The following is a 21,177-nucleotide window of genomic DNA, read 5'->3' on the forward strand; positions in this document are numbered from 1 at the left end:
AGATGATCCCCGTTCCTTTAAGTGATTAAATGATTAATGATGACGACACAACAACTGTGCAGCCTGTTGTGCTCATAAAAAGTCACATGCTCTGTCAACTCTGGACACGGTCTGTCTACATAACTAATACATAGGAACAAATCCCAACTGAAACAACACAGCAAACATGAGCTGGATGTTTGGTGATCACATCAGCTTTCTCCTCCACAGTTAGAATGGATGAACTCAAGCTTAGATTACATTTTTTTTTTCATTCTGTAAAATTCACATAGCCACATTAAAGCTGTACTCCAGCCAAAACGTTTCTGTGCTCTGTCAAGTTGCTATTTTATGTCCGTGTCTTCTATGCAGAGATTTACCATCACTTCATGTTTCTCTGTCACCCTGTCATTGGGGAGAAAACTTGAGTGCATACATGAAAACTAGAGACACAAAGAGCTTTAAAAACCTAACACAAAATGAAAAAAAAATGTTTGGGCTGGAGTTCCACTTTAGCTTAAGTTTGAATTAAGTTTATTCTTGTGTTTCAGAAGATGGCTCATTTGAGGAGTACCCTGTATAAACGGGGGAGACAAAACTCAGGAGGCCAGGTATCAAAAATAAATAAAATTATGGCTGGAAACATTTGAGATTTATTTTTTCTGTTGTCAGCAGAAGCATATTTCTAGGCTTCTAGCTTGGATTAAAGAAGAATTCCAAGCACAGAGATTTTGCCAAGTTGTGTTGTGTAAAGGTTTCCTCTGCTCAGGTGTAAAACATGGCAGCATAGCTGCTCTGTACTTAATGACAGATACAACAGCTTCTGCTATACTGCTTTGGACATGAGAGCTGCAGGTCTCAGTAGATTCCAACACCATTATAGTTCTTCTGCCCCCTATCCCATTGGCCTTTCACAGAATACAAAAAGTTCTGATGAAAGTTGGTCATGTGACATGTCAAAGGGACATAACCAACTCTCCTCCAATCATGGGACTCTCACTACTGCATTAATCAGGAGGGAATTCTGTAGGTCAATAGAGGCAACATACTGTCACCCAAATTTTAACAATGGGTCTTAAAATAAAAGGGTACAATTTGCAAAGGGGAGTATAACAGAGAGCAGATATCGATATCCTCTCTCCATTATAAATCAGGCCCGTAATCTTATTTAACAACTGCTATGCTGGAGGATCTTTTGTAATAAATGTTATTGAAATTACCAACTGTATAGTATAAAATACTGATCTAGATACACTTCCTGTCGTAGGGTGACAAAACTCACTGCACTGTATCTACAAAAGAACAGTGTTGTCACCCTAGGCTGCTCACTTCTGTTTTGGATTGCAGGCTGATTTAACAACGCCTGCACGTTCAGTCCCCATCCCTAGAGGAAACATGAGGGGCAGCTGTTGCAACATCATCATTATGGGACATCCATCCACACTTAGGATGCAGGTGCAGAAAGAGGCAGCCACTGAAGGAAGAGCCATAACAAGAGCCGCATATACTTTAAAGAACTGAAACAAACTAGGTATATCAACTGATTAAAAAGATATATAAATACAAAAGTAGGTATTAGATTACTATTAAATCCTAGGCAAAAAGTTTTTGCCTTGGGTTTAGTTACACTTTAATATTTTTAAACAGAATTTCCAAAATGACTTTCTTTAAGCCGATTGCTTTTATTATCTGCTTCGTTTTGTTGTTTGTGATTTGTGTTTTGTACTGTATTTAGTTTTTGTTGCTTTGAATTCATTTGTAATCCTTTTTAGTATTAGTCATGTAAAATCGATTACGCATAAAATATTTATTTCTTTGTAAAATTAAATAGGCAACGGTTTTGTGCAATCTACCGTTCTGTGAACTTGTGGCTGACTCCATGAAATACTCAATAGGGTACAAAATACCAAACTTCAACCTAGATTTGTAAATGCCATCATCCCCAGAAGTCTACATACAGCTGGGAACCTAAATACAGGTACTCAGGAGATTTATCCTATGTGGGATGACTTCAAAGGCTACTGCTCATCTAGAGCAGTCAGGATATGCAGTGGGATTTAATACATCAATATAGCAAGCAGACCTTTTCTACTTCACTCATTTTTAGGAAAGTGCACCTTCCAAAAAAATACCTTAAAAAAAAACAACAAAAACTAGTGATCAACTTGCACCCAAAACCTGTATGTGTAGACTGTAAACTCAGGTGGGGGGGGGGGGGGGGTACGGGGGAGAACAGCTGATATGGATGCTGTGGTTGTTTTCATTATTCAATAAATTTATCTGGGTTATAGAAATTAAATATATATATATATATATATATACACACACACACACACACGCACACACATACATACACACACACAGCTATTCTCTTATACTGTAGTATAGCTGTTGCTTTACTGATAATTTTGAATCTATGGTTAAAAGACTACAGAGGAGGATGTTGAGCAGTCTAAGGTATTATTGTCACATCCCTTTGAATTCCAATATCAGAATCAACACAAACACATGCACAAATGTAGCTGCTAAAGTTGTTTATCATGGTACAATACTGGGATGTCAGCTCAGACCCATGAATGGAAAGACTTTTTTACACTACTTTTTTTTTAGTTTTTAAGGCTAATGAAATAAACATGCAGTCTTTTTTTTGCTGGCAGGCAGCTTTATCTGTGTGAACGGGTCCTTGTTCTAAAGGGAAAAGGGTGCTGCAAGACTTATTATTCACCATGAGAGGCCTCTGTGCCTATGACAGGAATGTTCAATTTAAGACTAAGCAGCATGTGGTACTATTACTGGAAGGCTATGCCAACAGACAGGTAACAGAGCATGCTGGGGGTTCTAATTCACCTACACCAATATCATGACTGAGATGAAGAGTGGTTTATAAAAAGAAAAAAAGGAGGGGGGGGGGAATAAGCACAGTACCAGTAACACATTAGAGGCTGCTCATGCAGGGAATGGAAGGGTTAACCACATGAATGGACAGAAACTTGTGAAGTCAGATACCGGGATCTCAAATCAGCTGCCTGCAATGTAAATTTAGAATAAAGGAGCTGACACCTTAAAGGGCACTTACCTTGGTACCTGGGTGCCCAGGTCCTCCTGTTGGTCCATCAGGGCCTCTGGCACCCTGAAAAAGAGGAGAGGTTAGTTGCAATATGAAAAACAAGCAGCAGGTGTCTCCCGTGTGCTATTCAATGCTGCTCTTGCAGAGGGCCCAAGTCAAAAGCCCCCTTGTCCTGCTATCCTCCCACTTGTAGCCCAGTCGCTTAACCCCCCCCCCCCCCTCCTCCCTTCCTTTCCCCTCAGCCTGCTTGGAGAGGGGTGAAAAAAAAAACTTTCAGGAAAACAAACAGCTGTGTCCTTTTACTCTCATCCTGAAGCCGGCCCCCGATCACTGCATTCCCACTAACCGAGGATTGTGCTTCACATTTCTTCCTGATCAGCATCACGTCTCGGAGCTGAACTGAGTCAGAAATGTCTATGATTGATTGGCAGAGGGGTCACAGAGTTAGCTAAGGTGAAGACAACACTGGCTTCTGATTAATCTCTTTATGAACAGGTGACCAGTATGATAAAAAAAAGCTACAGCTGTGCAAAGAAAGTGGCTGCAGTGCCCATAGAAACTGGATTACAGAGTTTTTCAGATTAGAAAAGGAGTGCTGGGATATAAAATTACTAGTGATGCTGAAACATTCCTTTCTTAAAAGCCCAAATCCGGGGAAAGAAAATTTGCTCCTTTGCCATGGGACTGCCCCTGTACTGCAAGAGTTACATCCTTGTTTAGGTCAAGTAGGTTTAAATAATACTGCCATACTGCCAATACTGAGGGTGGTACATAATACCACCACTGACTGCAAATTTGGGGGGAGTAAATAGAACGGTCATTGGCCATTAGTGCAAGGATGTTTAACAGGACTATAGATGGCCACCAATGTTGGAAAGAAGGAGTTTAGTAGTGCAGCCACTGAATCCAATGCTGGGGGTAGTTGCAGTCACTGATACCAATGTTGGATCATTACTGCCACCGGTACTGCTATTACTGATATCCTGGGGTTAGCTTTGTTATGACTGACATCAATGCTGGAGGTTATGGCAGCCATTGACACCAATGCTGGGGGTCATTACTGCAGCCACTGATACCAATGCTAGGGACCATTAATGCATCGACTGACACCAAAGCTGGGAATAGGTGGTAGGTACATGTAAACCCTGCAGACGATTGTAGATTTGATTGTATTCTTATTGATGTAGTTAAAGTAATTTATTATGAAGATGAAAATCTTGAGAACAAAAAGCTCCTCAAAGTAATTAATGACACAGGCGGAAATGTAACAGCTCTACACTGCCTGGGGGGAATCTATTATAATAGGTTGCAGGTTCTTCTCTAGAATCTTACTAGACAATGTAAACAGAGCGTGGAGACATGCAAGCACTATAATTTTTATTATCGTCCCAATAAATCTAATTCTGGCCACACAGTAAGGCTCATCTATAAACAGGGAAATAGGTCCCCAGCAACATATAGTAAGATATCTCTCCACGAACCAAGCGATGGGAGCTAGCAATCTCTCCGTGCAGAGAATTGCCTTTATTCCCATCTGACAGTGACTGCATGTGATACTTTCTTCCTTGGTTTTTCTACATAGAGGACAGAGAAGCAATGTGTCTGCCCACAGAAAGTTTTTCCAGCAGTGAGCACCTCTTACCAATATAGGCAGTTGCCAATACAGTGACCCAAAAGACCTGTATCATGTGCCACACAGGCTCACTGAAGGGGGTATTAGTCCTTGATGTCCACCGCTGGGAGTGCTTGTCGGGAGTGAGATCAACCCAGCTACTAAGATCACTCAGTGTAAAGGAAGGTATCTGGGATGAGATTGATGTGCAGTCACAGGGATAACTTCCTTTATATTTGCCATTATGGCAGAAAAATCACACTGTATGTGCAGACCATTGTACCAGGACTACTGCACATCAAGATACAAAATAAAATATATTTTTTTAAAGCCTAATTCCAGGCTTCTTACAACTTTAAAGTGGTTGTAAACCCTTACAACACACTTTGACCTACAGGTAAGCCTAGATTAAGGCTTACCTGTAGGTCCAAGAAATATCTCCTAAACCTACACGGTTTAGGAGATATTTGCTGAAAGACAGGCACCACTGTCTACGGCGCATGCCACTGAGCGCGGCGCCGTCAACGACTAAGATGCCGCACGTGTCGGCTCCCGTGCGCATGCGCGGGAGTGACGTCATTGCGGCTTTGCCGAATGACAGCGGCGGAGCAGCGAGACCCCACCGAAAAGATGGATGCGCCGTACTACAGGGGACAGCGGTGACATCGCTGGCTCCTGTGTCAGGTAAGTGACACATAATGGACTACTATGCGATGCATAGTAGTCCATTATGCTTTGCCTTTGCAGAGAATGAAAGAGGAAGTAAACTCATCAGGGTTTACATCCTCTTTAAATAGTTTGTTTGGATCAAGATTGTCTTCACAAATAGATGCACCCGCTGGCAGCGCTGTACTGTATAAAAACTGTATGTAGCATCAGCAACATACAGTATACACTGCTGTGTTTGGGCAGCAGGATGGGGACTCCCTGTCCCACTCCTGAAACAAAATCAAGTAGGGCTGAGCGCTGCTCAGCCATTCAAAGGAAGCATTGTATTTCATCAATAATTATTGGGCTTCCTGTGATTGGCTGAGATGAAGAGGCCTGCAGATGGTGTCATGTTCTTCACCACCAACCACAGGAAGCCTACAATGCTTCTTTTGAACTACTGAGCAGCACTCAGTCCAACTTGATTTTTTTCTGGGAACGGGATGGGAATTCCCTATTCTGCTGCCAGAACACAGCGCTGTATACTGTATGTGCTACATACCGTTTATACAGCCCTAACAACAGGTGCATCTGTGATGCAAATAGTTCATTGGGAACCGCGTGGTCCAAACAAATTATTTAAAGCGGAACTTTGCTTCTGCTTAAGTGAAAGTTCCACTCATCCGTCAACCCTCCGCCACTATTGGCATATTTTTTCTGGGTACCTTTTTCTGTTGATACCTGCTGCCACTTCTGCATTTTTTCAACAATGACCATTGTTAATTCTTCAAAGTCACAAAAAAACTCCCCAAAAAACTGCAGTTAGGCTTTAAAATAGCCAGCAGGAATAAGTTCTATTTAGACATTTTTTGCTAGGCACAGTGCTTTCTCAAAGAACATTGGAACACGCTGAAAACTACTCCTACTTCATTTTGATGCCATTTAAACTTGAGGCTATGGAAATGTGTTACCTCAGAGTGGCAAAAATAATAATTTGATCCCCTGTAGATTTTGTAAGTTTGCCCACTTAGAAAGAAATGAAGGGTCTATAATTGTTATCATATGTGTATTTTAAATGATAGAGACAGGATATCAACCAAAAATCCAGAAAAAAACACATGATACAAATGTTATAAATTGATTTGCTGTTCAGGGAGTAAAATAAGTATTTGATTCCCTAAAGTGGCTGTAAACCCTCATATATACCCAGTGACGTGAACATCCACAGACGATACACAGAGATTAAACAAATCTCCCTACATAAGGTTTACATTTATATCTGCTGTCTTTGGCTTTTCAGACTCCGATTGGAGTAAAGGCACCCCCCCCCCCCCCCATAGGCAGAGGAATGAAGAAACTCGCAGAGCTGTGCTGTGAATAGACAAGCTCTCTGCTAATCTGTCTCTAAGTTACCTCTCCAACATATATTTCCAGATGCTTTTACCTCCTGTGATGGAGAACCTGTCAGTTATCATGCTGATAACAGAATAATGAAGCAGCAGAAGGACATGGGACTTTGGAGAGAGAGATGTAAACACTACGGATATATGTGCCCAGGTCAGATTTCACGAATGGGGTTTACATCCACTTTAAGGATGTAGAGAAGATCTGCTGTAAAGAAGAGTGGACCAAAATCATGAGATGTGTGCAAACCTGGTCACCAATGCCTTACCTCTGTGCTTGCCAAAAAGGGTTTCTCCACCAAGTACTAAGTCATGTTTTGCTTGGGGATCAAATATTTAATTCACTCATTGAACTGCAACTCAATTTATAACATGTGTTTTTTCTCGATTTTTGGTTGCTATTCAGTCTCTATCATTTAAAATACACCCATGATAAAAATTATAGACCTTTCATTTCTTTGTCAGTGGGCAAACTTACAAAATCTGCAGGAAATCAAATAATTATTTTCCCAACTGTAGCTTACAAATCATGAAAATGTTTATCTATTGAGTCTGTATTTAGGCAATTCATGAATAGAGGGGCGAACAATTGTTTTTCACAAGGGCCCTTTGGTGACATGTATACTCCCTGCCCTGTGAGTTCAGGAAGCAGAAGTTTTGCTTGTTATTTTCAGGTTGTTTACAGTCTTTAGCATTATATTCTAACCTTCAGTAGAAAAGTTACAGATGGAACCTAATTAGCTATCACTTGAGGAACACCTCAATTTTATTTTGCTTATCAATGCCTATGATGTATCTTTTTATAACTGCACATAGGAAACACAATATAAATAGTCCTCCTTGCTTTACATAAATGTATAATGGTCACTGTTGCTTTGATTGATGAGATGTAAAAATAACTTATTAATGTCCTAGTAATACAGGAGTCAAAGGCACTGGAAAAAAAGGTGAAATCTCCCTAAATGAAATACAGACAGCAACTAAAAAACAACTCTTCCTCACTTTAGCTCCAAAAAAATAAAAAAAATTAAAAAATAGAGTTAGACTTCAAATGTGGCCAAACAATTGAGATGACCATCACCTACTATTCCATCCCTGACACGCCTTTTAGTGTTGAACTGGGAGATCATCATATGTCTACACAGGGCTCAAGTCCTGCAGGAACGCATGGGAACGGAGTTGCTGTACTTTTTCCACAACAGGAACTCAGTTCCCATTAGCAGCCACATCCTGCATATGCCTGAGTAACTGGTTGCTAGGCTGAGCAGCGCCTCCGAGAGAGAGCAGCCAGCCACAGACACCACACCAGACAGAGCCACACTTACTGCTGCTGTCCTCCGCTCCCCCTCCGTTCTGCTGCTGTCCTCCGCTCCCCCTCCGTTCTGCTGCTGTCCTCCGCTCCCCCTCCGTTCTGCTGCTGTCCTCCGCTCCCCCTCCGTTCTGCTGCTGTCCTCCGCTCCCCCTCCGTTCTGCTGCTGTCCTCCGCTCCCCCTCCGTTCTGCTGCTGTCCTCCGCTCCCCCTCCGTTCTGCTGCTGTCCTCCGCTCCCCCTCCGTTCTGCTGCTGTCCTCCGCTCCCCCTCCGTTCTGCTGCTGTCCTCCGCTCCCCCTCCGTTCTGCTGCGTTCCTCCGCTCCCCCTCCGTTCTGCTGCGTTCCTCCGCTCCCCCTCCGTTCTGCTGCGTTCCTCCGCTCCCCCTCCGTTCTGCTGCGTTCCTCCGCTCCCCCTGCGTTCTGCTGCGTTCCTCCACTCCCCCTCCGTTCTGCTGCGTTCCTCCACTCCCCCTCCGTTCTGCTGCTGTCCTCCACTCCCCCTCCGTTCTGCTGCTGTCCTCCACTCCCCCTCCGTTCTGCTGCTGTCCTCCACTCCCCCTCCGTTCTGCTGCTGTCCTCCACTCCCCCTCCGTTCTGCTGCTGTCCTCCACTCCCCCTCCGTTCTGCTGCTGTCCCCCACTCCCCCTCCGTTCTGCTGCTGTCCCCCACTCCCCCTCCGTTCTGCTGCTGTCCCCCACTCCCCCTCCGTTCTGCTGCTGTCCCCCACTCCCCCTCCGTTCTGCTGCTGTCCCCCACTCCCCCTCCGTTCTGCTGCTGTCCCCCACTCCCTCTCCGTTCTGCTGCTGTCCCCCACTCCCCCTCCGTTCTGCTGCTGTCCCCCACTCCCCCTCCGTTCTGCTGCTGTCCCCCACTCCCCCTCCATTCTGCTGCTGTCCCCCACTCCCCCTCCGTTCTGCTGCTGTCCCCCACTCCCCCTCCGTTCTGCTGCTGTCCCCCACTCCCCTTCCGTTCTGCTGCTATCCCCGACTCCCCCTCCGTTCTGCTGCTATCCCCGACTCCCCCTCCGTTCTGCTGCTATCCCCGACTCCCCCTCCGTTCTGCTGCTGTCCCCCACTAAAACCATTCTGCTGCTGTCCCCCACTCCCCCTTCAGTTTTTCCTCCGTGTCCCTCTCCAGTTTTCCTCCGTGTCCCCCTCCGTTCTGCTGTCCCCCTCCATTTTGTTGCTGTCCCCCTCCGGTTTTCCTCCATGTCCCCCTCCGTTCTGCTGTCCCCCTCCGTTCTTGCGGTGATTATTCTGTTAGTTTGACAAGTTAACTTATTTTGTTTTTGTAAAATGGCACTTTAAAATAAATGCTGCACTGTATTTTCTGTGAAATATATATGCATATGAGCGTATCATTTTTATTTTTTATTTTTTTTGGTGGGGGAGTGGATCTTGGGTGGGAGTTCCCACACATTTTTCCCCAGGACTTGACCCCTCGAGCCATATTGCTCTCTGCGCACTGATCTTTACAGATTTCCTGAGATTAGGATGGTACAAAGTGTACCTACACTGTGCATATACATGCTGAGCCAGCCAATACAAAACATGCTTGTTTGCAAGATTATTTTTATATACATTTCATTTTCAGATCTTTTAATTGCCTATGGAGAGCTTAAAGTGAACGTGTCAGAACTATAGTTATTAGAGTTATATTTACCACAGCATATCCAACACGTCTGCCTATTTCTTTTCACTATTCCAGAATTGGTCCTGCATGCCATGGGATCCCCCAAAGCCAATAGTATATTATATGCAAATCCTGCCTAGAAGTCCACGTCATGAGCTGTGGTGCATATGTTGGAGCTCACAATTTTTTGTGCATTTTTCTTTAGTACAGCTCGTTCCCACCATATGTAATTCAAGGCACTGCATTTTATTCTGTAACACAAGGAAACTGTTACTAGGATACCTAGTGCTTTACCAAGCTAAATGTGATTTACTTAGGGTTTACATCTACTTTATTTACTATTCTGATGTATGTGTATAAAAATGCAATCCAAAAATACTTCTACATGGCATATTTTAGCAGTTTTCAAGGTTCAGGTACAATTTATTCTTCTTCAAACTTTCAGTCTCAAAATTGTTATTGATTATAGTTGGAACAGTAAATACAGTGGCAGGCGGTGACAAAAAGAGAGCCATGGACATTAATCCACAACAGTTGTGGTTCATTCTTTACGAAATCAGTCTGTGTATACTTCTTGGAAAGCATGAGTTGCCAGCATCTATAAGGAATGAGGATTTACACTTACGTGAAGCTTATGGATTCATTCTTGGGTTGCAGAGTTTACGCAATTTCATTTCAGCTGATGGCTGCAAATCTAATGGGAGCCAAGTGAGACTTACTTAGGAAAATCTCATCTTTTCCTATGCCGTGACTGCCAAAGCAGCTATGACCTAACTTCAATGGGTCATTCAACATGGCAGTAAGAGTAAAGCTGCCAGAGAATTATGGAGCATGGAGTTCCCAAATACATGAACATAGAACATTCTACACACAGAAGAAAATTACTTATGATTTATGATGCTTATATTTTATCTTACTATATAAACATAGGAAACCATATTTCTCAACAAAACAATGCAAAGCTGGTTAAAAAAAACGCTTTGGCCATATACTTCTCCTTTGGGTAGCAGGAGTGCACTTTTTGTTCTGCATTCCTGTGACCCAGAGTCTGACATCACAGAGCTGGTCCAGGCTGACTTGCAGCTGGCTCATCCTCTCAGCGCACTGCTGAAAGCCTGAGCCAGCCACTCCTGCTCCCCTTCACTGTCTGGCGCTCCAGTAAGAACTGGAGAAGCAGAGCACAAAGCAGTAGATGAGCAGACCTGAGAACCGAGTGATCAGTGGTCTTTGATTGCTCAGTTATTGGGGTAGAGCCAGAAGATGGCGAGTATGTGTATTCTGTACTGACAGAAAAATGTTACCTGCAATTACTTAGCTGTCCCCGCTCATAGAAAGCGCCTATCGTTGGCGGCTGCTATAGCAGCTGCTAGTGATAATCGCAAGATAATCCAGCAGGCTGGTTGTACCCAAGTTGAAAGATTGATTAACTTGGTACATTCAGCCTACCCATTATAGATTCAAATCTTGCCCGGTACAGCAGGAACAGTGTATGGCCGGCCTCAACTTACAAAAAAGTACTAGATGCCTGGCAGCAAAGCGGATTTATTGTCTTCAATATTTTTTTGTCCCTGACCCACACTAAGTATGCAGATCAGGAAGACCAGCTTTACTCTAGTTTTTACTTGCTGTATGCCTGCTTCTGGTCAATGACTAAAAAAGTCAGGGAAAGGCAGCTAGCATTTTTAAAAAGGTGAGCAATGGCAGACTTCATATTCCTCCAGGACAAGTTTCCTTTTTATATAACCTTTCTGCTTTTTGATAGTCTGCTGCATTTCCTCTCAAGCTGTGAGAAGCTTCAGAGCAGAATTTAAGGTAAACAACTTATTACAGATAAAGTGCCTTGCAGAATTATACACCCCCATTGGCATTTTTCGTGTTTTGTTTCCTCACAACCTGGAATTAACTTGGATTGTTTGAGGATTTGCATAATTTAACCACTTCCTGACCAGCCGGCACAGTTATACTGCGGCAGGTTGGCTCCCCTGCGCGAACCATCATAGCTATACATCGGCTCGCGGGGTCGGGACACCAGGCACGCGCGGGGGTGCCGATGCTCGTGGCCAATGGCCGCGATGACCGCCGGCGAAAAAAGCGATCACGAGGGACAGAACAGGGAAGTGTGTGTGTGTGTAAACACATAAATCCTTGTTCTGTTCTGAGAGGAATGACAGATTGTGTGTTCCTATTAGCCAGGAACCATGATCCGTCACTTCCTCTAGTCAGTCCCCTCCCCCTTCAGTTAGAATCACCTTCCAGGGAACAGTTAACCCCTTGATTGCCCCCTAGTGTTAACCCCTTCACTGCCAGTGACATTTTTACAGTAATCAATGCATTTTTATAGCTCCAATCACTGTATTAATGTTAATGGTCCCAAAAATGTGTCAAAATTGTCTGATGTGTCTGCCATAATGTCGCAGTCAAAAAAAAAAAAAATCACAGATTGCCACCATTACTAGTAAAAAAATAAAAAATGCTATAAATCTATCCCCTATTTTGTAGAGGATATAACTTTTTAGCAAACCAATCAACATATGCTTATTGCGATTTTTTTAATCCAAAAATATGTAGAATAATAAATATTGGTCTAAACTGAGAAAAAAATTAGCTTTTTTTTTTAAAAAAAAAATGGGGATATTTATTATAGCAAAAAAGTACAAAGTATTGTGTTTTTATCAAAATTGTCACTCTTTTTTTGTTTATAGTGCAAAAAATAAAAACCGCAGAGGCGATCAAATACCACCAAACAAAAGCTCTATTTGTGGGGAAAAAAAGGACGTCAATTTTATTTGGGTGCAATGTCACACAAACATGCAATTGTCAGTAAAATTATGCAGTGCCGATTCGTGCTCTGGTCAGGAAGGGGGTAAATTCTTTCGGGGGTGAAGTGGTTCATTTACAGAACATGCCGCAACTTTGAAGATTTTTTTTTATTGTGAAGCAAATAGGACAAAATAACAGAAAAAGTCAATGTGCATAACTATTCACCCCCCTAAAGTCAATACTTAGTAGAGCCAATTCTGTGGCTATCATAGCTTCAAGTCGCTTTGAATACGTCGTGAGCTTGCCACATCTTACCACTGGGATATTTGCATTTTGGATTTTGGCATTCCTCCTTGCAAAACTGCTCCAGCTCCTTCAAGTTGGATGGTTTGTGCTTGGGAATAGCAATCTTTAAGTCTGAACACAGATTTTCTATTGGATTGAGGTCTGGGCTTTGACTAGGTCATTCCAACACATTTACATGTTTCCCCATGAACCACTCAAGTGTTGTTTTAGCAATGTGTTTGGGGTCATTGTCCTGCTGGAAGGTGAACCTCCATCCTAGCCTCAAATCACACAGAGTGGTACAGGTTTTATACAAGAATATCCCTGTATTTAGCACCATCCATCTTTCCCTCAACCCTGGCCAGTTTCCCAGTCCCGCCTGCTGAAAAACATCCCCACAGCATGATGCTGCCACCACCACCATGTTTCACTGTGTGGATGGTGTTCTTTGGGTGATGTGATGGGTTTGCGCCAGACGTAGCGTTTTCTTTGATGGCCAAAAAGTTAAATTTTAGTCTCATCAAACAAGAGCTTCTTCCTCTATACATTTTGGGAGTCTCCCATGTGCCTTTTTGAAAACGCAAAACAAGCCATTTTGTTTTTTGCTGAAAGTAACGGCTTTCTTCTGGCCACTCTGCCATAAAGACCAACTCTATGGAGCATACGGCTTATTGTCATCCTATGTACACATACTCCAGTTTCTGCTGTGGAACTCTGCAGCTCCTCCAGGGTTACCTTAGGTTTCTGTGCTGCCTCTCTGATTAATGCCCTCCTTGCCTGGTCCGTGAGCTTTGGTGTGCGGCTGTCTTTTGGCAGGTTTGTTGTTGTGTCATGTTCTTTCCATTTGGTTATGATAGATTTGATGGTGCTTCTCAGGATCATCAAAGATTTGGATTTTTTTTATAACCTAACCCTGACTTGTACTTCTCAACACTGTCCCTTACTTGTTTGGAGAGTTCCTTGGTCTTCATGGCAGCGTTTGGTCAGCGGTGCCTCTTGCTTAGGAGTTGCAGCCTCTGGGGCCTTTCAGAAAAGGTGTGTATATGTAATGACATATCATGTGACACTTAGACATTGAACTAAAGGCTTTAATGTAACAAAATATGTAAGGGTGAATACCTTTGCAAGGCACTGTATGTATAAAATTACCTGCCAAAGTATTTGCATTTCTGTCTAACCAGTGCTGAGTTTTACACAGCTCTGCCACACAAAAAAAGTCCTGCCTGGTAAGGCAGGACAACTGATTTTTCTCTGTTGCAGTTTAGTAACACTTGCAGGTCTTGTGTTGCTCCTCCTTCCTGTACAGCAAAAAAGAAGCTGTAGAAAGAGGTAATACTTCTCCATTCTGAGCTCTCCTCCTCCAATCAGCCCGATCTTTGCACTATAGCACAACTGATTGACTTCTTGTGGTGTTCATTTCCCTAATTTAAACTTTGCTGTACAGTGACTACTGGAGCTGATACCAGGTCAAATGTAGGTACTTACACTGCTTGCATTGAAAAACAAAATGATTTAAGAATGAGTTAATATAGGGCTTAATTATTTCTGTCTTTAACAGCTGGCTGGAAATCAGCTTTAAGAGATATGGCACTCTGGCCAGGAAGCAATCCTGTAAAACCTGGACGTTCAAAGGTACCGCAATTAGACTTTCGGCACAGTCGTCGCTATATATGAACGAGGCTGTCCTAACAAAGGAAGAATTCTTCAGCCACGGAAGGTGCAAAGCAGTTACAGGAAGAGGCTGATGAGAGGGGGGCGTGGTTTGCCTGCTGAGGAAGATGGCTGCTTGAAGCTTTAGCTCCGTCAGACTGAGGCCTCCGTTTTCAACTTTTTAAGCTATCGAGGTGAATTCACCATTCACTATAATGGGAACCTCATCCCGGGATACTTCGGGTTCCCGCTCCCGTTCGCCGAGGGAAACCGACAACAGGAATAACCGCCAAATCCCTGAGATGTTCCGAGCTCAAAAGGAACAATATGGCGGATGCCGCCTCACACACTGCACGGAACCCCGCAGACATTATACTCTCCCTCACGGCTCCGACCTCTACTCAGCCGTCGGTTACCCCGAACCCACACTCAAATCCACAGCTGACACTCTCCGATCTACGCACTGTAGCAACGGATATCAAAGATACCCTGTCAGCAGCCATCGCGGACCTCTGCCATGAAATTCAGGCGATTGCAGGCAGAGTGCAGGTTGTAGAAAACGCAACTAACCGCCATCAGACCGAGCTGACTAACTTGGAAAGAACGACGGACACACATACTCTGTATCTGAGAGACCTTCAAAGACACGTTGAAGACCTCAATAACCGAGGACGAAGGCACAATTTGAGGGTGAGAGGATTACCCGAGAATGTAGATAACGACCATCTATCCTCCGCTGTGTCCTCCATATTCAACCGCCTTCTGGATAGGCCTACCCAGACTCCCAATTGCGATGGATCGTATCCACAGAGCCCTTAGGCCCAAAGGCAAGGAGACTGACCCAACGTGTGATGTTATTTTCTGTATTGTGGACTATTCTTTAATATAAGAAATCCTTCACAGTGCTCGACTGAACGGTGACATGCTGCATGACGGCCAAGCAATCCACATTTATCAGGATCTGTCGGCCATCACATTGAAGAACCGCAGGGATCTCTGCCTGCTTCTAGAGGTCCTCCGTACAAATGGAATACCATACCTCTGGAAATTCCCGTTCGGCTTGCAGGCATCACGCAATTCCCGCACTGCCCTGCTACGGATACCGAAGGATCTGGACAACTTCTGCCGAACACTGGACATTCCGTATGTAGATCTACCCAACTGGTATGCGGATTTCACTCAGCAGCGGCCCTTCTCCCGTAGGGAACAAGAAGAAGCGATGGAGGTATCTGCAGCATCACTCAGACGCTGCCGCTCCCCATCCCCCCCAAACCGTTACCAAGGTCCTACTCCAAACAGACAACAGCAGGGATCAGCGAATGGCCCTCTCCCTAGAAGAGCCCGCAGGGATCGCTAAGTATTCTGCCCATATTTTGGCTACATGACTGAATCATTCCTGTTTGCTCAGGGGCCTGACGGTTGCCATTACGGTGTTTGAATACTTTTAGTGCTGCAACAGCTATATCAGATTACATAGTTTATAACCCAGCATGACATCGCTCTTAGATTGCCCTTAGTATGTTCTAACAGTAAACCCCCCTCGCCCCTCCCTTTTTTGGGGGTGGGGGAATGCTCTTTCATTCTGCCACTGATATGATCATGGCGGGAACTAAGTTTCGAGTGACAAGGACAAGATGTTGATCTATCTATATTGAATTGACTGCCAATCCGCTTCTGCCTCAGGACCCCATGGATGTTAAAAGACAATCGAAGACACTATATATGATTCGGTGACACCTCTCCCATATCTGGGAATGCAGAGGACAGTATAGTCTGTGATCTGTCTCGCAATTTCCCTGCACACGGGCCGGAATAACAGCTCTGGCGATCACAAACTCAAAGAGATCCGGATCTACTGCATTCCAGCAAACCCGCAACATGACGGGAGTCTGAGTATATGGGACTCCCTAATAGTCATCATCATCTGACTTTTAGGAATAACATGATATACCATTTTATTTTACTATTGCACCCCCCTTATTAATATGCCCCTTTATTTACATTATCACTCTGTTTGGTAGACGATATTACATACACCTGTTCCTATACTGCCCTAAGAGACAGAATAGCACTGACGCTCGTATCTTATGTAATACCCTACCGAGACGGAGATCCCGCTCTTAGGATTACCTCTCTGTTGTTACACTCACATGAATGTCTATCCATTACCTAGTTTTGGAGCTGTGTAGACTTCCATAGAAGGAGCAATATAGTCCCGCTCCCCACAAGATACGCATTGCCGGAATGTCCAACACCTACTAGTGACCTGCTTCGGCACTTACTTGTGGACGACATAACTTACTACATTTGTTCACATATGGCCTAAGGTTCACGAATCCCCTATTATCCATAACCACGAGATAAAGGGCACCCACCTTAGAGCTCATGTTTATTTAATGATACCCAGCGTAGACAGGAGCCATAACCCAGCCTGGATACCATTAAACAGGTTACGCTAGAAAACTCCCACTGCAGGACGCACTCTCCAACTAACAACCTACCCATACACTATGCTCACTCACTTAAGGAATTGAGAGGGTAATACCAACCTAATGTTATAATCTGTCCTAGGTTGTTTACTGGAGCTTGCATCCCCCCTCTCAGGTGACCCCATCCCCTCGAATTCACGTGCAAATATCTAATGGTGATGCAGATCTATGTACTCTGGGGTGGGTTACGAATGGCTATATAAAGTGACAACAGATAATTCTATCTGAAGATAGTTAAGGACGCCATGTAGTTCCTCACACATATCCTGATACATACTCGGATACACCCAGAGAGATAAAAAGCTATGACTAGCCTCCAGTGATGTTAAGGTGATGTACCATCTAAGGGCTACTCCTGCAATCATAGGCAACATCATTGTCATTCATTTATCACCCGGTTGTTGTATTGCCTCTTTTTGTGTGTGTTCAGTTAATCTTATTTTAGGTTTGGTTATAAGGAGGTGCAAGTTCGCACACAATACAGCAAATATGCTCTTGTTAAACTTGTTTTTTGGATCCTGTTGTTGCCATTCATATCTTGCCTATACCCAATTCAACCCACTTCACATTTAGTTTGGTCCTACATTACTAGTGCGGATCTGACCCCACCTACTTCTACACACGCACACATCACTATTTCTGCCAACATGTGAATCTCACTTGCTGTTCACAAGGTTTGCAAATGAGCCAACTCATAACCTATTCTCCCACCGCCCCTTAAGAGGTTTCCCAGTTAAGGTTCATTACACCTCGAAATCTCCAGGAGGCCGAAAGTCTGACGGCCTATTCATCATGATATTTTTTCCTCGCGACGTTGCCACCACCCCCACCCCCCTACCCCCCCCCCCAATCGGTGGACTGATTTTTTCTTTTTTTTTTTTTTCAGATCAGAATAATTTTTACTAGCATATTATATACAGATCCTATACTGACGTTCTGTAATATAGGAAAAGGTACCCACCAGGTTACCTATAGTCGGTATCTAACTACCCTTTCCACTTTCTATCTTCCCGTCCCGCTATATTTTCTTGACTCTGTTCCTCCCAATCCTTTGGAGTATCCCTGTTCCTACCTTTGTCAGCTCCGAAACTCGGACCTGTCTACACTATTTGGCTACTCCGAACCCAGCATAACCAAACCCGATAGCAACCATGAGAAATGACTAACAAAATCGCATAGCTTGAAAAGGCACATAAACAATCTCAAGCTCTCCAATCCCTGAGGGCGCTCACTCAGGCCAGAAATGAAATGCTAGATTTATTATGTAAACAAATAAGACGAAAATATACTCTATCGCAAAAATACTTTTACGAATATGGCAATAAAGCCGGGAGGGGGTTGGCTAGAGCATTGCAGGAAAAAAAAGAGGCGTCAACGGTACATTCCATAACAGATGCTTTGGGACGTAAAATGACTTCTACCCCTGATATAGCTGCCCAATTTGTTTCCTTTTACCACAAATTATATAACCTGACCCCGACTGCCAACCTGTCGACTCCCCCAGACAGGCATGACTTGGTATCGAATTTTCTGAAACATATAACCATACAGGAAGAGGCCGATGAGAAGGTGAGACACGAAGCTCGGTGTTTGGAGCCTATCCGCTGTGCCCAGCCTCACAGCCATTCATCACTGGTGCTGTATGCACACTAAAAAGCCATCTTTCAAACCCCAGCAAAAACAAACACGGTGCAGAAGATTTTCCTGCTGGAAACATCTCCTATCAGGACCAAGGAAGTGCAAGAAATTCTGCTATTCCACACAAGATTGCCTTTGTCAAGGGCAGCAGTGGAAAAAGGCTGACAGAATTCCTTCTCTTTACAGCATACTGTACATTCCCAATTTCTGGAAGAGGGAGGTTTCTCTTCCTGGCAGCTGCTAGAAAATATACTATTTTTTCTATACAAGGTATTGCCATAAAACAATATTTTTTGGTTACTGTAGGTTTATGGCTCACAATGAGCATTTAGAATTTTTCTGACAAATTATACTTTGTTCCTATCTAAAAGGACCAACAGCATGAATGCAAGAGATTATATATTTTGGTTAAAACAATTGCTGTGTATTGAATGAAGACCTCTTGATGGCGCTGTTGCAAAAGTATATGGAGTACAACACCCTGCTTCCATGAGGGCAATGATTCCCAAACTTTGGTCAGTAGTAGAGGGAATGTTAAATTTGAGCTAACACAATGTGTACAATTCTAACTTCAGCCCAACAGTGAAATACAGTTTAAAGTATAACTAAAGGCAAAAGTTTATTTTTTTTAGTTTTGGACAGAGTGGGAAGGATTAGAACACTTCTCAGTTTTCTGTTTTTTGATTGCCTTCCCATTTGTCCTGTTTACCATTATCATTGAAAGTGAAAGTAAAGAAAATTCCACATTTTAAGTTGTCCCCAGAAAAGTAATACCGTATATGGGGGAAATTTCCCCATGGGGACACTAGTTCTGGCGACCTGTAGATGTTCAGTGGCTAAAATATTTGCAGATCTGGTATTCCCATATCCCCTGCCATGCTGCATAGCTAGGTTGAGGTCTCTAGCACAGGTAAACAATGCAGCTTGCTTACCTACCTACTTCATTCTGCTAAATGGACAATGATGGAGTAACAATATTTAGATGCGTCTAATTGTCTGGTAAAGGGTGCTAGTGTGCATTGGTGGTGGAGCACTGAAGGGATTACACTGGTGAGAAGCACTTACTAACTTTTTGCTGGACATTTTCTTTGGTCACTTCGGTGCAAGATTTTTGTGCTGCAGTCTAATCTTAGACATATGAAATTGCATTAAGCATGGAATTCTTTATATTTTAGTAGGAGGGAAGCAATGACCAGCCTGGTAGTTTCCACGCGGAAATTCTGAACCCCTAGAGGTTGACGGTCTTGAAATCCAGACTACAGTCCACACCTCAATTTTCCTTAGGAACAATGAAGAGGTTGGAGTAAAACCCCTGACAACATCCTGACCAGAACTGGGACAATAACTTCCTGTGCAAGGTGCTGAAGAATAGCAGTGCAGGGATCCACTTGTCTTTGTGGAAAGGAAGACAAATTAGAAATGTGAGCACAAGGAAAGCTCATCCTGGATAGTTGATGAAGCAGATCCACCCAGCACTCTACGCCATATCACAGGATCACATGCATAAGTGATGATGGGCCAGGGGGTTCATTAAAATGGATCCAGGGTCACAAGTAATACAGTTAGTCCAGACAGCCAGGGTCTGGTAGACTGCCATGATGCAACAGCCGATTGCCTTGTGGGCCCAGAGAGGGCAAATAAGGCCTTCTCTTTTTCACCATGTCCTTAAAAACGGGAACATCAAGGTTTTGTTAAGGTAAGTGGTGGCTGGGTCCACGACGAGGACAGATCAATTTTTCCAGGAACCCCTCTTCAATGTAAAAATCTATTCAGGATGAGGCCAGATACCTTTCAGTCTTGGCTAAAGGAGGGAGAGGACAGGAAAGGTTTTAGGAGGTATGGGCAGTATACAGAGCCCAAGCGATAGACCTTTGGAGGGTGGCTGACCCAGGAATGCACCTCATCAGTAAGGACAAAAACGGCATCTTATGGTTTAGGAGATATCTCAGTAGAGAACATCTCTTCTGAGTCGCATTTTCCAAAAGCGGATACCGCCTCACCTTCCTCCTCCTCGCTCCCTTCCTAATGCAGAGCGGTGGTTGCAGGGGAAAAGTGAGGGACCAATACTGGAAGGGAGACTGAAGGGACCTGGTTTTGACCCCTGTGATGAACACTCTTCAAGAGGGCTGGGAGCCCACCCATAAAGTCAAACATGGCAGCAGAGAATTCCTCTCTAGGCCCCAGAGGAGGGTAGGAAAACAAAATGGGGGAGACTTGGATTATGTGAGGGGAGGGTAAACACCCTAACTCGAGCTATCAGCTGGGTCTAAGCCAGCAAGGCCCTTTGATCCCCAAATGCTACTGCTCTTACAATCTGTCATGAGCTGTGTTAGATGTCCCTAAAAGAGATACTCATATCCGCCATGCTGCTTAGGGGCAAGGGCAAGCTGCCTGTGTCCGGCACTGCAGTCTGCTGGAAAACCCAGGTGACATCTGAAGGATATTTGCGCTGCACCTTTGGGAGCTGGGTTTCCATCCAGGAATAACATACCCAAAGAATCCAAGATGGCATGCACATGAACAATACATCAGGGGTGCTACAACAAAAAGGCCCAGAAAACCTGTGTCATATTTAAACAACTGGTGCTCCAAATCCTTGGCTGCGACAGATTTCAAAAGTGTTGCAGCCCCCTCCACTAGCCAGTAACAGGAATTACAGCCAGGATACTGGGACCAAGATTAAGGGCACTAGGTTGGACTTACC

General features: G+C 43.9%; 1 protein-coding gene across 3 annotated transcripts in view; it reads right to left on the reverse strand.

Moving 5' to 3' along the window:
* The window catches only part of COL27A1 (collagen type XXVII alpha 1 chain), a 752,882-nt gene that overhangs the window by 261,342 nt on the left and 470,363 nt on the right, over window positions 1–21,177 (reverse strand). For all 3 annotated transcript variants that reach the window (XM_077478787.1, XM_077478785.1, XM_077478786.1), the window contains exon 29: window positions 3,056–3,109. In XM_077478787.1, the coding sequence (XP_077334913.1) occupies window positions 3,056–3,109 (54 nt within the window). The remainder of the gene's footprint in view (window positions 1–3,055; window positions 3,110–21,177) is intronic.

The sequence above is a fragment of the Lithobates pipiens genome, unplaced genomic scaffold, assembly GCF_037356315.1.
Source record: "Lithobates pipiens isolate NorthernLeopardFrog02 unplaced genomic scaffold, aLitPip1_a1.2 Scaffold_1, whole genome shotgun sequence".
In the NCBI taxonomy this organism is placed as follows: domain Eukaryota; kingdom Metazoa; phylum Chordata; class Amphibia; order Anura; family Ranidae; genus Lithobates; species Lithobates pipiens.